The sequence below is a fragment of the Petromyzon marinus genome, chromosome 27 (genome assembly GCF_048934315.1).
Source record: "Petromyzon marinus isolate PM22_M1 ecotype Great Lakes invasive population chromosome 27, UKy_Petmar_22M1.pri1.0, whole genome shotgun sequence".
Classification (NCBI taxonomy): Eukaryota; Metazoa; Chordata; class Hyperoartia; order Petromyzontiformes; family Petromyzontidae; genus Petromyzon; species Petromyzon marinus.
Genome location: NC_133693.1, coordinates 7,482,245 through 7,500,907, shown reverse-complemented (window position 1 = coordinate 7,500,907; position 18,663 = coordinate 7,482,245). Strand labels below are relative to the sequence as shown.

Sequence of the window (18,663 nt, the reverse complement as noted above, 5' to 3'; positions counted from 1 at the left end):
GCCGAGTTGACCTAGGGGAGCCCCCACCCACAGACACGGTTTTTACCTCCACATTTAGATTCAAGTACTTGTCTGCTACACATTCCCACATAATGATAAGCCAACTTTGTTGAGCTCTCATCACTTGTGGCCAGGTGGCTTCTGGAAAACAGCTCTAGCAGGCTCGGTGGGCCGTTACCTGCTAAAAGAAAAAAATATATAGTGGCGGTAGTGACACAGACTCTGAATAGAGCCTCAGTCAAAGCCCCCCACGGTTTTTAAACAAAAGAATCCGGATTTTGTACAGAGAGAACGGACCCGGATCTCGCTCATTGATCCCCACCCCTGCCCCCCCTCGTTGATCCCCCCATTGACACGCGGACAATCCTTATTGGCTTGGCCACAAAAATCCACGACACAGACACACACACACACACCCCAGCCTCTTTATTTGATGTTCCTTTTGCCCACGTCTTTTAGTTAAGTCCGTCTCGCCCTATTTATATTCTCTTTCTGTCTCCTCTCTCTCCGCTTTACTGTTTTAGTTGTAGCTCTGTAATTATAGTTTCGTCTGGTTTTGGTTATATTTCAAAGCGGTTTGTGTTAGTTGTGTAGTCGGACTGTTTAGTGTCTCGATTGTCTTGTGGGTGTAAAGTTACAACAGTGTTTTTTTCTCAGCGTGCCTGTCTCTCTGTTGCTGTGCGCCCGTGTGTCTCTGCGTCTCTGTATATTCGTATTTATATCCCTACCTGTCTGTGGAGCTGTGTATTTGTGTGTCTCTGCGTCTCAATATCTTTGTCCCTCTGGATATCTCTCTCCCTCCCCGTGTCTCAAAACGCATCTGTGCGTCCCCTGCCCTTCACAACACGCGGTTCCCGTTCATCAAGAAATTGGCGTTTAAAATATTTTTTAAAACAACAATTATCCCACAATGACCTCTGCGGCTGGCTCCGTCCCGGTTCGCGCCTGGACCTTGAGTTCCCGCTTCTCTCCACTGCTGCTCTGGCTGCTGCTGTCCGGGCTGTGTGGTACCCAGGCTGACATCCCGTTCCCCAAAGACCAGAACATGGACGTGGAGTTCCCTCCTCGTGGACGGAGGTCGGATTCTGGACTCCCGGACGGACATCTGAGACCCCTGGGTGAGTGCGGCGAAAATTCCTGCACGTGTTGACTTTTAGTTTTATGTCCTGTTATGTTGGACTTCTTTCGCACCGTACGTAGGGCAACCGTGATAATCGGAGGGTGAGGGGGGACGACACAAATATGCCAGCAACAGCACTATTAAAGTTGGCATACATTAGAATGCATAACCCCCCTTTTCCTGATGACGACCGCTTGTGTTGCGATCGAAACGTCGTGGTTATTATTATTTACTTTATTTTTAATTATTATTTTTATTTACTTTATTTTTTTAATCAACGTGTCTTTACCGAAAGAACCAAAGAAAAATGCATAACCCTGTTCTTGACTTGAACAAGGTTAGAAGGAGTTGGGACGAAAGGCGATCGAATGGCTTCTTGAGTATTTATAATCTATTATTATAACCGACGACAGAACCGACGTTTGTCGATTCACGTTGCAACGCATTCACGCGGCTGGCCCTCTGCAGTCGATAGAGGCCGCTACGTTCACCACCACCACCACGTTATAAAATATACCGTCCTGGTGAGCGATTCCCAAAATTTAAATCGTGATTCCCCGGATCCCATCAATTACCGTACTTGAAGTGGCATTCGCCTCGTGTTCGCGATCGCGACTTTGACGTCTCCAATCGTCGGGAGGACTCGGGTCTCGGCCCGTAGCCATGCCTGGGGGCGACCGCCTCGGGCCCCGCGCTTTGAGGGGCCCGTGACGGCGTCACAGATGTAACACTTCGTGTTTAGTTTGAGGGAGTCGGGGGGGGGGAGGTTGTCCACACAGTGTGATTTCCGCGGGTCCTCCGCACCCCAATGGGACAGCCCTGCCAATGACTGGACTAAAACATCCGTTTAGTAATCAAATTAACTTCCCAATGTGGCTCACAAACGCGCAAGGCCGTGATTGAGAATTGTGCAGCGCGCCCCCGAAGGGACTTGCAATAAGGCGACCGCGAGCCGCGTGAGAAGTGCGGCGATCGCCTCTATGGGCTTGGGTGGGGGGCACTCTCCGACGCAAGGTGGTGCGCTGCTCGCTGTGAGAGCTTCCGAAATGTGGCCCCGTCTCTCGTGACTCGGACTGGCACAGTTTGGAATATGTAATCGGCGACGTTTCGGACAAGGGCCCTAATTCATAGCACGTCGATCGCTCACCACGTGTGTGCTGAGAAGGGCATTTTTACTCCAAACGTCTCCTCTTGTTGTATAGGTGTTTCTTTTAAGGTCGCATTGTTGATGAATGAGTTGAATTTTGTTGTTGTATGTACTTGTGCCCCACTGCAAACGCAATATCACTACATCATCAGTTGGGATTGACAGTAATTGGGGGGAGGGGGGGGGAATCATCCCAGCTAAATTATGTACGGACGTGTACTTAATAACAACAATAATAGAACACGTGGTCTTATCGCGTCTCTCTGTGTTCTCATCCCCGCTGCTGCCACGTGGCTCTCACGCCCTCCGTGCACCCCCCCCCAGGCTACCAGCGCAAATCCGACGGCCGCGTGCTCGAGGTGGAGGGGGAGCCGAGCCCCCAGGAGGTGTGGGCGCGCTGCGCTGAGCCCGGGGAGCCGTGCTTCATGCCTGGGGGGCTCCCCCCAGAGTCGTGTCCAGAGTGCGTGGCCTGGAGCCGAGACAAGGAGCTCCGCGAGGCGTTTGGAGACCTACAGGTTTCACCTGCTCACTCGTCCACTCACCCGTTCACTCGTCTACTCACTCGTCCACTCACCCGTTCACTCATCCACTCACCCGTTCACTCGTCCACTCACCCGTTCACTCGTCCACTCACCCGTTCACTCATCCACTCACCCGTTCACTCGTCCACTCACCCATTCACTCGTCCACTCATCTATCTGCTCACTAGTCCACTCACCTGTTCACTCGTCCACTCAGCCGTTCACTTGTCCACTCATATATCTGCTCACTCGTCCACTCACCCGTTCACTCGTCCACTCATCTATCTGCTCACTCGTCCACTCACCCATTCACTCGTCCACTCATCTATCTGCTCACTCGTCCACTCACCCGTTCACTCATCCACTCACCCATTCACTTGTCCACTCATCTATCTGCTCACTCGTCCACTCACCCGTCCATTCGTCCACTCACCCATTCACTCGTCCACTCATCTATCTGCTCACTCGTCCACTCACCCGTTCACTCGTCCACTCACTCGTCCACTCACCCGTTCACTCATCCACTCACCCGTTCACTCGTCCACTCACCCGTTCACTCGTCCACTCACCCGTTCACTCATCCACTCACCCGTTCACTCGTCCACTCACCCATTCACTCGTCCACTCATCTATCTGCTCACTCGTCCACTCACCTGTTCACTCGTCCACTCAGCCGTTCACTTGTCCACTCATCTATCTGCTCACTCGTCCACTCACCCGTTCACTCGTCCACTTATCTATCTGCTCACTCGTCCACTCACCCATTCACTCGTCCACTCATCTATCTGCTCACTCGTCCACTCACCCGTTCACTCGTCCACTCACCCATTCACTCGTCCACTCATCTATCTGCTCACTCGTCCACTCACCCGTTCACTCGTCCACTCACCCATTCACTCGTCCACTCATCTATCTGCTCACTCGTCCACTCATCCGTTCACTCGTCCACTCACCCATTCACTCGTCCATTCATCTATCTGCTCACTCGTCCACTCACCCGTTCACTCGTCCACTCACCCATTCACTTGTCCACTCATCTATCTGCTCACTCGTCCACTCACCCAGTCACTCATCCACCCGCTCACGCATCCAATTAAAACCACCTATTGCCCCGAAACGCCGATCTTGTTTTTGCTGTTGTGTTTGTTGTTGTAACTTGGTGACCCGCCCCCAACTGGACATCTGTGAAAAAGAGCTTCACAGCTCACCGGATTCCTCCCGCAGTCTAAACGAAGGCTCTGATCGTCGTCGGCGGTGTCGTCATAGGTGGAGGTGGACAAGCGGCGATCGCGCCGCGTGGCGCAGCACGTGCTGCCGCTGCGCCGCTTCCTGTCCGCGTTCCACGCCGAGGAGTGGCAGCTGCGCTCGCTGCTGCCCGACGAGATGCGCCGTCACGTGCGCGTGCCCAGCGGCCTCCACTGTGGCCCGCTCAGGTGCGCTCGCCGAGGGGAGCCCCCGCCGAGGGGCGGAACCGTGACGCGCGAGGTTGACCGAGAAGCGCCGGGCGACGCTTTTGAAGCGGGCGAGGCGAGAGGAAGGGTTGCGGCGGGGTGGGCATTGGCGAGATCGCTCGGACGATACTGGGGCTGGGAGACATCGGGACAAACACTGAGACTCGCAAGACAATGCTAATTAGGTGAGCCAGGCGATACGGGTGAGACAGGCTATACAGATTATACAGGTAAGCCAGGTAAGCCAGGTTGTAGAGGTATTCGTGTGTGTCTCTGAGCAACCCCCCCCCCCAACCCCTACTCTGCCCCGCTGTGTTGACCACAGGCAGTGGATGCAGGGCGCCGTGCTGACCCTGAGCTCTGGGAGGATGAACCAGCCCGTGCGTGCTCTGCACGACCACCAGCTCACGTGCGCCATGGACGGGCGCATGGACTACATCGTCATCCCCCCGCGCTTCCAGGTGCGCGCTCCTCCGCCCGGCACATCGTGGCCGGCTCTTGCAGCACGGCGGAGCGCAGCGTGCCGTGCGTGTGGACACGACAGGGACCGTTGTTTTTTTTCTATTGTTATAACACGCAAGCCTGGTCGACGTTGGGTTGCGGGGAGGGAAACAGAAACTCCGTGAAAGTAAAAATTCGGCGCGACGAGACCGTACCTAAGGGGTGGGTGAGGGAGTTGTACCCGCCACACAGGACCGTTGCTAACGTCGACAGCTGTTGCCAGCGGATAATGACGATGATGGTGGTGACGGCGGCGTGGTGGCCCAGGGTGCGTTCGACCTGGAATGGTCGCAGCTGGAGCTGGAGGGAGCGACGTCCCCGCTCGACGTCGAGATGGTGAACGTGTTCGCGCACCAGGAGGCGGCGCGCGCCTCCTGGCGCTGGGCCACGCTGCGCTCCGGCAGCTGCATCTTCGTGCCTGCAGGCCACCTGTTCCAGGTGAGACCAGCGCCGGATTGGGTCGCGAGGCAACCGGGCGTCTCTTCTCAAGTCTGTGCCGCGCCCGATTAGCCCAGCCAAACGAGCTGCTTTGGTGTAAATTGAAACTAAAATAAACTTTTATTTCACCAGGTAAAGTCCAACTGAGCTGTTCGTTCTTTTTCAGAGGCGACCTAGCCACACATGATAGCTCATCAACAATGGTTTATATCTTCACCACACGTGGGAATTTATCGTAGTAGCCAATTAATCTGACCGCGTGTTGATTCTGACTGCGGAGGGAAAAACCGGGGGATCTGGAGAAAAATCCACTTGACCACCAAGGGGAGAGAGAGAACACGTGGACTCTAAATATAGAACAGGTATCGTCAGGGTCAGGATTGAACCCACAACCTCCTGCGTACCAGGCGAGGGAGATAGCAGCATCTCGCCACCGGCATGCGGGAGCTGGGTATGCGAGCTTCATGACCCGGCAAACGCACCCTAGCCTCCCTGGAGGAGCCCAGTGATGGGACCGTGTCCATTATTTTCAAGGATCCATAAGATCCTCAGACAATGTCGACTGGTAAAATCCAGAATGGATCCTTGGCAGGCCAACCTGAATGTTTCAAGCCAGCGGCTGGTGTTCCTATATCCACGTATTGCAAGCGTCGATAAAAGAGGGCAGGCATGCGGCTGAGAAGGCCCAGGGCTTCATGTGAAATAACTGGCCAGACAACTGCCACAAAATTACACAGCCGATGAAAAGATAATGCAGCTCGACTGATTCAACGTGAGACCTCCGCTGACAAACCGGAGCTGGTCGTGATCACATGACCCAGGAAATTCGAACTCCTCCATGCTCTCCATAACTGTTCTATTGCTCATGGAGACTTGAGGGGTTGGATTGTTTGATGACATAAAATACCCAGGCAGGTGCTTTGTTTTAGTGGAACTGAAGGATAAAGCCCCACCTCTGCATCTTCAGAAGCGTCCCTGAGGTCCTGCAAGTCTTTCCTCACCATGCCTGGCAAGGCGATGTTGAATAATCCTTATCTCGGATCGAGGAGAAAGATGCCCTGATGGTTGTACAATTGGTGGTGCCCATTCTTGTAGATGGAGACCACCAGTGCATTGCTCCAATTGTAATTACATCATATAGGGCAGCCTGCACACAATCATCAATCTCTCTTCACAGTTCAATTGGAATTAATTTCTCCCCCGCGTTTTACCTGATCTCTAGACAACAACAGCCAGGCCCTATGTGGACATGTGTTCAGACCCTAAATGGGCATGTGTCCAGACCCTATATGGGCATGTCCACACGTCACTGTATCTATAGCAACCGTAACCCCAACACTGACTGTCTTCAATCAAAATCACATCTTAGCCTCTTCGATTCTCCAATCTCCCTGTCCCCGTCTCATGTTTCCAAAGCCCCATCTCCTCCTTTCTCCATCTCTACCTCTCCCATCTCATCTCCCAATGTCACTCCTCTCATCTCCCCTCGTCCCTTCCTCTCCCCCACTTCATCTCCGTCTCTCCCCTCACTTCATCTCCTCTCGTCTCTCCCCTCACCCCATCTCCCGACGTCTCTCCATCTGTCCCTCGCCTCCTCCATCCCTCAACCCCGCAGGTGACCTCCTACGGCCGCGCCCTCACCATCACCTTCCTGATGGCGCCCGTGCCGTCGCCGTCGGGCGTCTCCGACTGCGAGCACCGCGTGCCCGGCCGGGGCCTCCCGTCGCTGTCCGAGATGACGGCGCCGACGTGGACGCTGGCCCGGGGCGGCCTCCGGCGGCCGCTGCGCGACCACGGCCTCGACCCCGCTGGGCTGCGGCGTGACCTGCTGGCCGCGATGCGCGCCGAGGCGGCGCTGGACAGCACCACGTTTGCCCGCTTCTTCCGCGCCGCGGCGCTGCCGGAGGCCCCGCGGGAGCCCGGCGAGGCGTTCGTACGGCTCCTGGGTGGCGCCGGCGTCGGGGACGGGCATCTGAGCCGCTCCGATGTGGAGGCCTTGAGCGTCGGGCGGCTGAGAGCGTTGTCGGCGGATTTGGGGCACGACGCGGCTGCAGGGCACCACCTGGACCACGACGAGCTGTAGGGGTGGCCGCTAGGGGTCACCGCTTCGTCCTCGGTTTTTCCCCAGAACGTCCACTGTCTGGGGCGGGGTGCGGGGGGAGGGGAGATGTCCTGGGAAATGTTCGTGAGCGGGAATTGAACTTGAATTTCCATCGTGGACCAACACCAGCGATGAATGCTTGAACCGATCATGGGCCTCCCCGACGTCGACTCGGCCTTAGTCGAGTACCTGGTGCGTTGTGTAAATGTCAGCATTGGGGAAACAAAGGCGGTCGGGAGTGGTGCTGGCCACCCACCCCCTTGTGTGCCATGCCGGCCATCATAGGTGCTCGCTAACAGCGCTTCCCCCGACACTGTTAAGGATATATGGGGGATCTTTGTCTTTATGTATTCATACACGCATCTATAGTACACTTCCATGATTACATGCGTACACATGTAAAAAGGTATCGTGGAAGCAAATTCGCATCCCTGAACCACCGCAGCCAAGGCTTTACGGAGCCACTCTGTTGTGAGTTTGTGACTTTGTACCGTGCTTGGAATTCCCCAATAAAGACAAAAGGCTTTATTTCTGAAAGGGAAGATGCCGGGGTCTACTCATTGCGCGAGCGCGCATCTCCACATCACCGGTGTGAGCGCACTTCGCCGGGTATGCAGTCAGGGCTAAGTTGACCAAGACGAGGCCCCAACAAGAACTGGGGCATTACTTGGCATCCATTTGGTCATGGCCGGGAATCGAACCCACGCGGACGACTTGTAGCGCAGGTGCGTGAACCACGGAGCTTGAACACGGTCAGGCTTGGTCCTGACCGCACCACCTCCCCGTGTGCCCAGGGACAGGGACCCTGGACCTTGAGGGCCCTCCCAAATATATAGACAGCTTTATGATGTATAGCTTTATGATGGTTGAAATTCAATACTGTAGCACTGATAAATGCTATAGGTAATTTGATAAAGGCATATCACTGGGTGTATTACTGCCAGTTATGTCAAATTAAAATACTTTTGTTAATTTTTTACTTTGGGTTGGCTTTACAATTCGTATATCACATGAAAAATAAAACCTAGATTTTAAACGACCAAGGGGAATAGCAATGGAGTGCTTGGCATTGGGCATTGTTTGTGATAAATCAGTGAAGGCTCAGGATTGAAAATACAAAGAGCAGGCCTCCAAAACGAAAAGAGCCCCAGTGCTGTTCTAATGGTTCCAACGCAAACTATAACAACTCAATAGGTAACGTGGTAATTAAAGCCATAGCATCACCAAGTGTATTATTCCCAGTTACGTGCCAACATTTAAATAGTTAATTTTAACTCTTGATCTTCGCAGTAATACAATGTGTATATAAAATAAAATATAAAATAAACCTAGACCTGAAATAACCACGCTGAATAACGACGGAGTGTTCGGCTAAAGAGCAACAACGCTTGGTGGTTGCGTGTCAAACCTTGCAACCAGCTGCTGCTGGAGCTCGCGGACGGAGAGAAAGCGACGAGGATGTGTGGTGTCGCCAAACAATAACGTATTTAGCAGTGCGTGACACAAGCGGTAACGGGGAGCATTAGTATCGTCTCGGTTTATTGCACAAGAAAAACTCTCGCGCGCGCCCACACGCATACGCACGCACACGTACCACATGAACACGGGCATCAACAACAGACGTGCCCAAGCCTACGCGTCCACTAACCGAGTTTAAACCTTCACATACACACGCACACACAAGCAGGTTAAACGGCAACACGGGGCATTCACTTCACAAAATACTTCAGCCATAAACACTGGAGCGAATGTCTTTTCAAACACGGATGACAAACGATTAATCGTCAATAACGACTCTAGATTGAGACACAATATGCTGGTATGCAATGTATGTACCTACATGACATGGACATATATGACAGGGAAGGAGGAGGGGGATCCAGCAATGGGATTATGGGGACCCCTACAAGCCGCCGTTCCACATTTACCAATCGGTCAAACGATGGAGGACGCCTGCTTTGGAGCACTGCGCCAGACCTTCCGAGGTCAGGGGTTCGTGTACCAACGCAGCCGGATTCTCGCACGGACGGTGTCAGCCCAGATGCTAACGATTACACAAAATGTCAAAATAGCAATAAAATAACATGAACGTACCAGAGTCTATATCAGCATGCAGAATAAAATAAGTTGACCAATCACCCTTCTTCACCAATGGTTTCCACAAGCACTTGTTAAAGCAGCCAAACTCTGAACCGTTTGTCACTTGAATCGACTGGCGGTAGCCCGGGTCACTGCAAAATATTGGTGGGCCGGGCATAGTTTAAGGCTTTTTTTCTGGAAGCATCGCTGGTACTACCACCCTGTCCTGCCGGAGGGCGACGCTGGGAGCGATGATGAGGACGACGATGTCGATCCCGCCAGCACGACCGTGACCGCCGGCCGTACCAAGAGAGCGCCCGGTGTGCCATTGCCTCCAAGTGGTCTCGCTCCCACAGACAAGTGGAGTGGCCGCTCCCGTAATAAGCAGAACGTGCTGGAGAATGACCAGACCAGCATCCCGATGTACTTTCAAAACAAGCAATAAACAGCCGTTGAAATGCACAAATCCCCATCAGCCCCCCTTGATTTATGGGTGTTTTGCGTGTTTTTTATTTCCATATTTGGAGTGCGTATCGGGCTCAGTGACATCTCCCGTCTTCATAGGCCTTCTGGTTTCAAAGTTATGGAGGTTTTGGCAACCCCAGGTCACGATGGCGACCCGGGTCACCGCCAATCGATCCACTTACTTGCGATGAGTCTCATCAGCAGAGGGTGGCCAGAGAAACAAATGCTCCTGGGTTGCCTGATAATATAACTAGAGCTGGGCTATCTGGTAGTTAAGTAATTCATATAACGACAATTGGATTAATTACCCAATCGAACAGGAAAATATTTTGGGTGAAAAAGTCTCACCTCTGTTCCCACGTGTGTCACTGGACAAGAGGTGATGGGCGTGGCTTGGCGACGTCATCGGAGTCATCGGCCGTATCATGCCAGGTGCGGATTGTAGGGGGAGTTTTCCTAATTTTGGGAGCAGGATGTAGGGGGGGGGGGGGGCAGCCACGTTTCTTTCGAGGTTCCCAGAGTAATCGGCCACAAAAAAGTAGATGATTACATTCTTTATTCTATTAATCACCCCGAGTAAATTTTCCCAGCTCTAGTTATAAGCCGCTTTATAACAATAATTACGTCAATTTGTAACATTCCGCACAGTATCCGCTGACTCCCGAAGAGAGAGGACAACTCGGAGTAGCGAGGGGGAGCCACAGACAAGGAAAGCTGGAGCCAAATTCCCCACCCCCTCACCACAAGCTCTACAGTCCTCTATATATTAAGGCGTTATTAGCCAATTAACAAGTGTTTAGATGTGGAAACCAGAACACCCGGAAAAAAACCCAGGCGTGCGAGGGAGCAACACTCTATCCCACGCAGACGGAACAGGTTGAGTCCACATTTTTGTCGGACTGCATTCTCCCGGCGAGCCAGGGTACGGCACCTCCTCGATGCCAACGGGGAGTTTCACAACATCTGTGTGTGATCCACCAACCCCTGCTGCCTCCACAGTGCTGGGTTACAGGCAGTCACGTCATGGCCACCCACCGTCAGGCTTAACTGTGCTTGTGGTGACTCCTGCCGTCCCACATCAGGAACATCGGTCAAGAACGACATTTGGGTGATGGACCTAAATGTCGTTTTAAAGTTGTGCTTGGCGATACAGCCTGTTTTGTTAATTTATTAATCTATTACCGAGAATCCACCATGAAGGCGCATGTTACATTAAGTACATTAGCTAAAATTGTGCTTGATATGAATATGTATGCTTTCTCATCTTCTGAGGTCTTTATGAGTGCACCAGTTGTGTGATGCAAAGAATAATGGTAAACATGGAAAGATAGGCCCATGTGGAGCAAAAGTGGTTCTTCAGTATGACCAATTTCATAAAAATGTATACACTTTTTAAAATATAAACTACATTGAAGTTTAGACATGGTAAAAATAAATAGTTCAAGAATATCACCAAACGTCTCACAAATACGTCGGTAAAAAGTTGTGCACAACCTCTGGGGAGAACACATCCTAATTCAACCTGCCACCGATGATCAGGACGTTGATGATGACGATGCATGAGGAGTGATATGTTACTTTAGTGTAAGAATATATCAGACAACACACTCCGCGAAGATGACGAATATTTAGAGTGCACAGGATGCGGGCCACAGGTGCCCAGAGATCCCACTCCATGTGCCTGCGAAGAAAGATGTTTGTCTCTGCACTCGGCAAGGCCAGGTGCGTTGGGGGCAAATAATAATGCCGCCGTGAAGACGGACGGAGGGGTTGCCAACGAGTGACGCAGGAAGAACGTGCAGTAGCCTCGTCACAGCCACCGCAGGCTAAGATGCTGAGGGTGCGGCCGTCTTCAAAATGTTGTGGCCATGGATCGACGCAAGCAAGAGTTAAAAAAATATATTCACTAAGAGAACGTGGATATTTTAAAGCGAGAGTAGTTTACGTACTAATACTGCAAAGAAAGGACACGCACGCAAACGCCGAATGAAAGTCTAATAGAATTAAATGTAGATAAAGCATTTCGTTTGAACCCATTGCGAAGAGCAGCAACTACCGACGAATCTTAGAGTAAGCCCGAACGGCCACGAAAATTGACAAATCCAGGAAGTCAACAGTTGAAGCTGTCAGTAGCAGATTCGGTAACAACAGCAGCTGTGGGAGGACGCCTGGGCACAGAGGCATAGGAAGCACTTTTCACTCTTGGTTACGTCAGCGTCTCGCTGCTCAAGCAAAAGTTGGGCGATGCTCATATCCACTGGTGGTCCCGAGCCATCAATGGGAATTCCGCCTTCCTATGGCAGGGGCCGGTATAAACATAGGATGGCAACTGTTGACTTCTTACGAAATGGTACTACTCGTGTTAACGACTATGACGGTTTAATGATGATGATGAGGATCATGAGGATGGTCCAGCTCAATCCCTAAACGGGATTGAATCGCGACTGCGAGACGGAATGACGGCTCAACTGAGGTCACCGTCGAGACGTTTCAGCGTTGGCGACTTCACATTAACAACACTGTACCGAGGTGGACCGCGGGCATCAAGGGGGATAAGAACCCCCGGCTTCAGTAGACGCAGAGGTCGGGCAGCGACATCTCATAGACGGGCACGGAGCGGCGGGACGCGGGGCCGTGGGCACCCACACCAACCGAGCCGGAAGGGCTGGGGGGAGGCCTGCACACACACACGCATGCACGCACATAAACAGACACACTCACAAACGAAGATTCCCTCACATAGCATTTAATAGACTGTTTGAGCAAGTGCCGTTTGTGAGCACCTATTAAAGGCGACACGGCACACATGAAAGGGTGGGTGGCCAGTACCACCCCCGGCCAACACCATGCCTGGCTGCCTTTGTCTCCCCAGTGCTGATGTTTACACAAGGCTGAGTCGACCTAGGGGAGGCCCAGGATCAGTTCAGATATTCATCGCTGGTGTTGGCCCACGACGGAAAATCGAGCCCGATTCCCATTCACGAACATTTCCCAGGACATCTGCTCCCAGACAGCGGACGTCCTGGGAAAGCCCAGGATGAATGCGTGACACACGAACCTGGCTCAACGGCTGTGGGATGCGGGTGACATCATCACGGAACGGTGACCGTGACGTCACCGCTGCGCAATTGCACGCCAGGCAGCAAAACTTTATTCATAGCATAGTTTGATTGTTGTGGTTTTAGGAAAGACAGGTATCACAGATGCGTGCCAACATTTCGTGAAGCCCCTTCATCACTGTGCGTGTTGGTCTTACCGTATGGTCATTTCGAAGATCTGGTTCAGTTTGTTTTGGAGGAGATTGGCCTGGGGTGCAGGGGGTGTGGGGGGGGAGACGGGGACACAAACAATCCACGTCAAGTGAATGGAGCTCAGGTGATGGTGCAAAGTTATAGGTGTCTGAGTGAGTGTGCAGGTGAGTGAGTGTGCAGGTAAGTGTACAGGTGCTTTGAGTGTGCAGGTGAGTTTGCAGGTGACTGGGTGTGCAGGTGAATATGGAGGTGTGCAGGTGAGCATGTAGGTGTGCAGGTGAGCATGTAAGTACATGAGCGTGTAGATGATCGCGTAGGTAAGCGCTATAGGTGAGCATGCAAGCTTCTAGGTGCACAGCTGAGCGTGTAGGTGAACACATACGCGTGCAGGTGTACGGGTGAGCACTGTAGGGCAGCGTGTGAGCACGCAGGGGTTCAGGTGAGCGTCTACGTGAGCGCGCCTCACCCTGGCTTCGCACTGCGCTGCGATCTCCTCAAACGGCGCTTTCTGGAAGCGCTCCATCACCTGGCGCCGCCGCTCCCTCTCCAGCTCATCACGGCTCGCGCTATCCACTACGCGCACACAACGATCCCCGTGCAGACGTCACAGACTGTTGGGACGACGTGCTGTTAGCGAGCACCTATTAGAACCTGCATGGCGAGCAAAGGAGTGCACCGTAGCCTGTACAAAGCCCAGCCACCTCTGTCACCCCAGGTACTCATTTAAGGGTGAGTCGACCTGTGGAAGGCCCCAGAACCGGTTCAAATAGTACTTGCCATTGATGTTAACCAATTCGGGTCACCGGGTACGTAGTGCAATGCGTTAAACAACTGCGCCACTGCTCCCCACTTTGACACACACATTCACGTGCACTCGTGCACACACGCACGCACAGACGCGAATACACCCATATATTCACACATGCGCACACAAACACGCCGACACTCATCCCGCATACACGAGTACACACACGGAAGTACACACAAGTACATCTCAATGAAAAATTCAGCTGCAACTAGCATGCAACGCGGTGACCGTCTTTGTTCAATGGTTAGCCAAAAGCCGCTGCGACCAGAAAAAACATACATTGCATTGATATTCACCAGAGAAAATCATCGATTGTGTGTGGAGTTTTTGTTTTTATTAATGTGTCGTTAAAAACGCTTGAGATTTCAGGACTGCTCCCCCCCCCCACCACCAACCTGGAAAGTTTCTAGATCTGCCTCTGATACGAATGATTTATTTCTTCCTTGTTTGTGTAGCGACTGGTTTCAATGGGCAATGTCGCCGCGTGTGAGCTGCTCACCGATCGCCTTCTTGAGGCTCTCAAAGGTGATCTCCTCCGCCGGGGTTTTCTGCAACGGAAGAAAGGCAGTGAACTGATTGAACAAAACTTTGCACATAAAAAAAAAAAAACGACAAACAATAATTATCCATATATATATCTGGCCATCTTTCAGTTAAATATCTATCCATCCATCCAGGGGCGGAGCCAGGGGGGGGGTGACAGGGGTGACATTCTGCGTATAAGTGTACAACACTCGGTCTGGCGGACTCCGTGCAACTGCACTGTCAGAGTGTGTCGCCAACCGATGGCGTCTAGTTCAACAGCCTGACTCTCTAATCATTCTTGAAATTAAAATTTGTTGAATGTCACCCCGGCCTGAAATCCTGGCTCCACCCCTGCATCCATCTATCTGTATTATTATCTGTTCGTTCATCTGCCTATCCATCTTTCCCCCGCACCTCTGATAATTATCACGGTTGGCTATGTACAGTCAGAAAGAATTGAACTTGCATACATCTGTTGGTCTATCTTTCCATCGACCTATCAGCCGCATTATCTGTCCATGTCTGTCCAGTTTGTCTATCTCATCCGGGTAGCTTTACCTGCCCGTGGTTGGGGCTCCCCTTTGCCTCCTCCTCCACCTGGATGGAGATGGTGTCCACTGTGCTTTTACGCTTGGACAAACGGTCCTCATCTGGAGAGGGGAGGGGTGGTGCGACAAATCGGCTCAGGGTAAAAGGACAACTGTCATCCACGGGTGGCACAGAGCGACTCATAATGGCCGTGTCAGATCACCGAGCCGACACAGTAGAGACCATGGGTTCAGGTCCACAGCTTGTATATTTATCTCGCTGGAGACTTATAATGGCCATGCCAAAGGCCCTGAGCCAACACTGCTGACACCGTAGTTTCAAATCCAGGCTGCAGCCATCCATGCATAAGCCAGGTTCCGGAGTGCTTGATGGTCTCAGCCTGGTCACCAATGGTTGTGTATGGGGCAGGATTTCTAAACAAAGAGGACGACTGTCACTTGGCGAGCCAACTCTCTACGGAGCATGATGGGGTTGCCGTCTAGCGTGGGGTGAGAGAGGCTCATTGAAGCAACATATATTGAAACAGGTTTGTGTGTCATCTTCAACAACAAGATGTTTAACAACAAGATATGAGGCTCTTGTTGACTAGAGTTCCAGAAATCCATATTCACCCCTTCTCAAAATTACTTCAATAGCAGGACACATGGAATATACAGCAATTGGTTATGACATTGATATGACAAGTGGCATTCAGATGATGTCACTGAGCTCTACAAACAGGTACACAGTCGCTCACTACGCTGCACTGCGATTGGCCATCAAGCACTCACGCGGGACATTTACTGCACACTACTGGAGGGGATTTCCCACAATGGCCAATCACATTTATGTAAATCTGGATCACTAAACGAATCAAAAGCACTGTACTTATATTTTTTATGCAGTGGTTGCAGGTCTGTATCAGCACATTCGATTAGCTAAGAATGACAACTACAGGTTTACTGCATTATTTTCTGCTAAGCGAAATGTGAAAGCGCTAAATTCTACCTCCAATTTGCATCAGAGGAGCAGAGAAATTTCAAACTCCGAACGTGACATTGTCTAAACCCTGTGGTCGTTCAGGCTCAGTGACGGTTGTTTGAAGACCCACTATTATCTATTTTCCACTGTACAACAGAGCTATACAAGGGCCGTGCTGAGCCAACCAGAGACAGCACAGGAGGCACCAAATAATTTTAACTGCAGAATCCAAGCCGTAATGTCATCGCACCACTGCCTTTACGCGCAATGAACAAGTCGAGATGCACCTAGGGGACCACAATGACGGTGTGTTTGAGTTGAAGTAACATCACGTGCAATGAATGTGTCATCAGCCTTGCCCCTGGTCCTGCTTGGCCCCAAGCCAATTTTAAATCTCATGCGAGGTCAGCATAGTAGGGTTTGGTTCTGGCTTGGCACAGCAAATAGCTCATGAAAAACCACTTGCACCATGAGTACCCCAGGCTGGGTCAGCTCGGATGTGTCAGTGGAAAAAGGGTAAATGCAAACGTTAAAAACTGAAGCCCTGAGGGTCGTGGGCTACTGATGATATAACATATTCTTGGCTAACAGTACGTAACCTTTTGATAAACCACAAAACTGTTCAGAGCCATAGAGCTGAAACGACCGTTTTAACAATATTTCACTACATTGGCGATGTGATCAAATGAGGCAGAACGTGGCTTCTTACTCAGGCCCATATTTCAGTGAAGTGAAATGAAACCATCTTACTTTCTCCATATTAATCTGGACTGAATTAGGATCATGGCTCAAGATACGAAGATTCTCCACCCCCCCCCCCCCCAAGTGAGTATACGAATTGTCAGGATTCACAGCCACGATTCATAGCCACATTTCGAATCAAGAATCAATTGTATTTTTGTTGTCTCATTTGTACGATCTCATTTATATATCTGCCTCATTCGTATTATTAGCTTAAACCTAATATTACAAAAAAATTCAGAAAAGAAGAAATAGTAACATTGTTACGCACACAATTCCACACATATGTTGTGAGCAAAATAATTTACTTTAATAATGCCTAAATAATCAAAAATTCCAATCACAACGTTAATATGTACGTAATGAAATCTACAATGTGGAGGGATGCTGCACACAGGGCTCGCAATCCAGAGGTCACCAGGTCAATCCGATTTCCCACTGTAGCAGTTGAACTTCTCAAATCCCCCCCCCACCCCCACCTCTGTCCATCGAGCAGCACAGATGGATACACCACAGTTCGTCAATTGGCAGGTTACGCGAGGAAGTGAAGTCCAAAATGCGCTCTAAAAGGGGCTCTATACAGCTCCCTCTAGTGGAGGCTCTGCTGTCGTCAGCGGTGAAGCGAGCAAGTAATTACAGGCCTGCACTTTCACCTTTTAGCTTTACAATGTGGATTCGAGCTCACAGGATGGGGCTGAGCAAGAAGCCGCTGCGTGCCAAGTGCCGCACCACAGCTGCACGTGCGACACGTTATACCTAAGGGTGACCCCCTGCTCGTCTGAGGATGCTCCATGGCTCTCAGCCAGATGGTGAGTAAACGCACGTGCCAAACGGCCGAAGGCGAAGATCGCGGTCGGAGCAGGAAGACACGGCGAGCGTGGGATGAACGGGAGAGAAAGCGTCAAGTGTTTTTTTAAACGTGTCTCCAGGTTTTAGTCAATGAGCCCAGAGCAGATATTTCACTTGTCAATACCACCTGAGGTAGCATAACTTTATAGCGCCACGGTGGCGAGATGTTAACTACCTCTCCTGGCATACAGGAGGTCATGGATTCAATAGCGACCCTGAAGCCTGTTGCATATTTGGAGTTTGCATGTTCTCCCCGTGGTCACGTGAATTTTTATCTGGGTCCTGCGGTGTTTTCCTCCACACTTAGAAACGTGCGTTTAGATAATTTAGAGTGTTTGGCTGATACACATTTCCACATTATAAGCAATTTTGTTGAGCTATCATATTGTGACCAGGTCGCTTCTGAAAAAGAGCTATATAGCTCAGTGGACCTTTCATGGTAAAATGAAAATTGTTTAGTTTCATAAATAGTTAATTTTATTTATTCCAATCATATTGGTGTGGCCGATAACAGTGAATTATGTTATAACCACTTTAAATTAGTGGGTTATCCAATATTTAACTTGTATTAGCCGTATAAATAGATCGGAACTCGTAATGCTTTACTACTTTAAATTGGTACTAATTTCTGTTCTGACCCATGGACTCTTCAGGCTGACAGCTGTATTGGATGAGATTCAGGGTTGGAGAAATGGTTAGATGTTTATGTAGACTTCATGCAGAACAAAGGGAGGATGCATGGTTACATTTTGAAATTAGTGTTTTGTATATTTCCAACCGTATGTTTTATATGGCTGTATATATGTGCATGCATATGTGTCAGGGACGTGCGGTCAGGGGAGGCAGGGGAGGCAGAGCCTCACCTGTCAACTCCAATAAAAATAGCTGTTACGAATAATGAAAAAATAATAATCAAATAAAATAAATATTAAGATCTTTCCACCGATCTGTGTTATAAATGTCACTTCTGTATAATTCCAATCATGTTTATAGTCAAAAACGCCAAATTTGCGGAGCTCCGCTACAAATACAGGAAGAGACGAGAGGTGAGGCAGCGACGAGCTCAGCCTCCCCTCTGATTGCGCAACCCCTCAGTAACTGGATGGAGCACGGGCAATAAGCGCGTGCCTGTTACTATCTCAGTATGTCACCAATGT

The 18,663-nt window shown here is 50.8% G+C and overlaps 2 protein-coding genes across 5 annotated transcripts in view; one reads left to right on the top strand and one right to left on the bottom strand.

The window, feature by feature from the left end:
• Positions 1–344: 344 nt before the first annotated feature.
• Positions 345–7,816, top strand: LOC116946579 (uncharacterized). The gene is made up of 6 exons (XM_032961630.2): positions 345–1,118; positions 2,592–2,782; positions 4,055–4,221; positions 4,565–4,700; positions 5,008–5,178; positions 6,794–7,816. The coding sequence occupies exons 1-6, from the start codon at positions 911–913 to the stop codon at positions 7,259–7,261; spliced, it is 1,341 nt and encodes a 446-aa protein (XP_032817521.1). The 5' UTR covers positions 345–910; the 3' UTR covers positions 7,262–7,816.
• Positions 7,817–8,789: 973 nt separating this feature from the next.
• The window catches only part of EFR3B (EFR3 homolog B), a 31,980-nt gene continuing 22,106 nt past the window's right edge, over positions 8,790–18,663 (bottom strand). For all 4 annotated transcript variants that reach the window (XM_076070085.1, XM_076070084.1, XM_076070086.1 and 1 more), the window contains 5 exons: positions 14,966–15,057; positions 14,382–14,430; positions 13,541–13,647; positions 13,080–13,129; positions 8,790–12,500 (listed from right to left, as the gene is read on the bottom strand). In XM_076070085.1, coding sequence (XP_075926200.1) covers positions 12,392–12,500; positions 13,080–13,129; positions 13,541–13,647; positions 14,382–14,430; positions 14,966–15,057 — 407 coding nt within the window. In that variant the 3' untranslated portion in view covers positions 8,790–12,391. The remainder of the gene's footprint in view (positions 12,501–13,079; positions 13,130–13,540; positions 13,648–14,381; positions 14,431–14,965; positions 15,058–18,663) is intronic.

Excerpts from the sequence above, each read along its gene's own strand:
- LOC116946579 (XM_032961630.2), top strand. The coding sequence starts at position 911 with ATGACCTCTGCGGCTGGCTCCGTCCCGGTTCGCGCCTGGACCTTGAGT. Across the intron at positions 4,701-5,007 it reads TCATCCCCCCGCGCTTCCAG|GGTGCGTTCGACCTGGAATG; the intron begins GTGCGCGCTCCT and ends GTGGTGGCCCAG. Across the intron at positions 5,179-6,793 it reads CTGCAGGCCACCTGTTCCAG|GTGACCTCCTACGGCCGCGC; the intron begins GTGAGACCAGCG and ends TCAACCCCGCAG.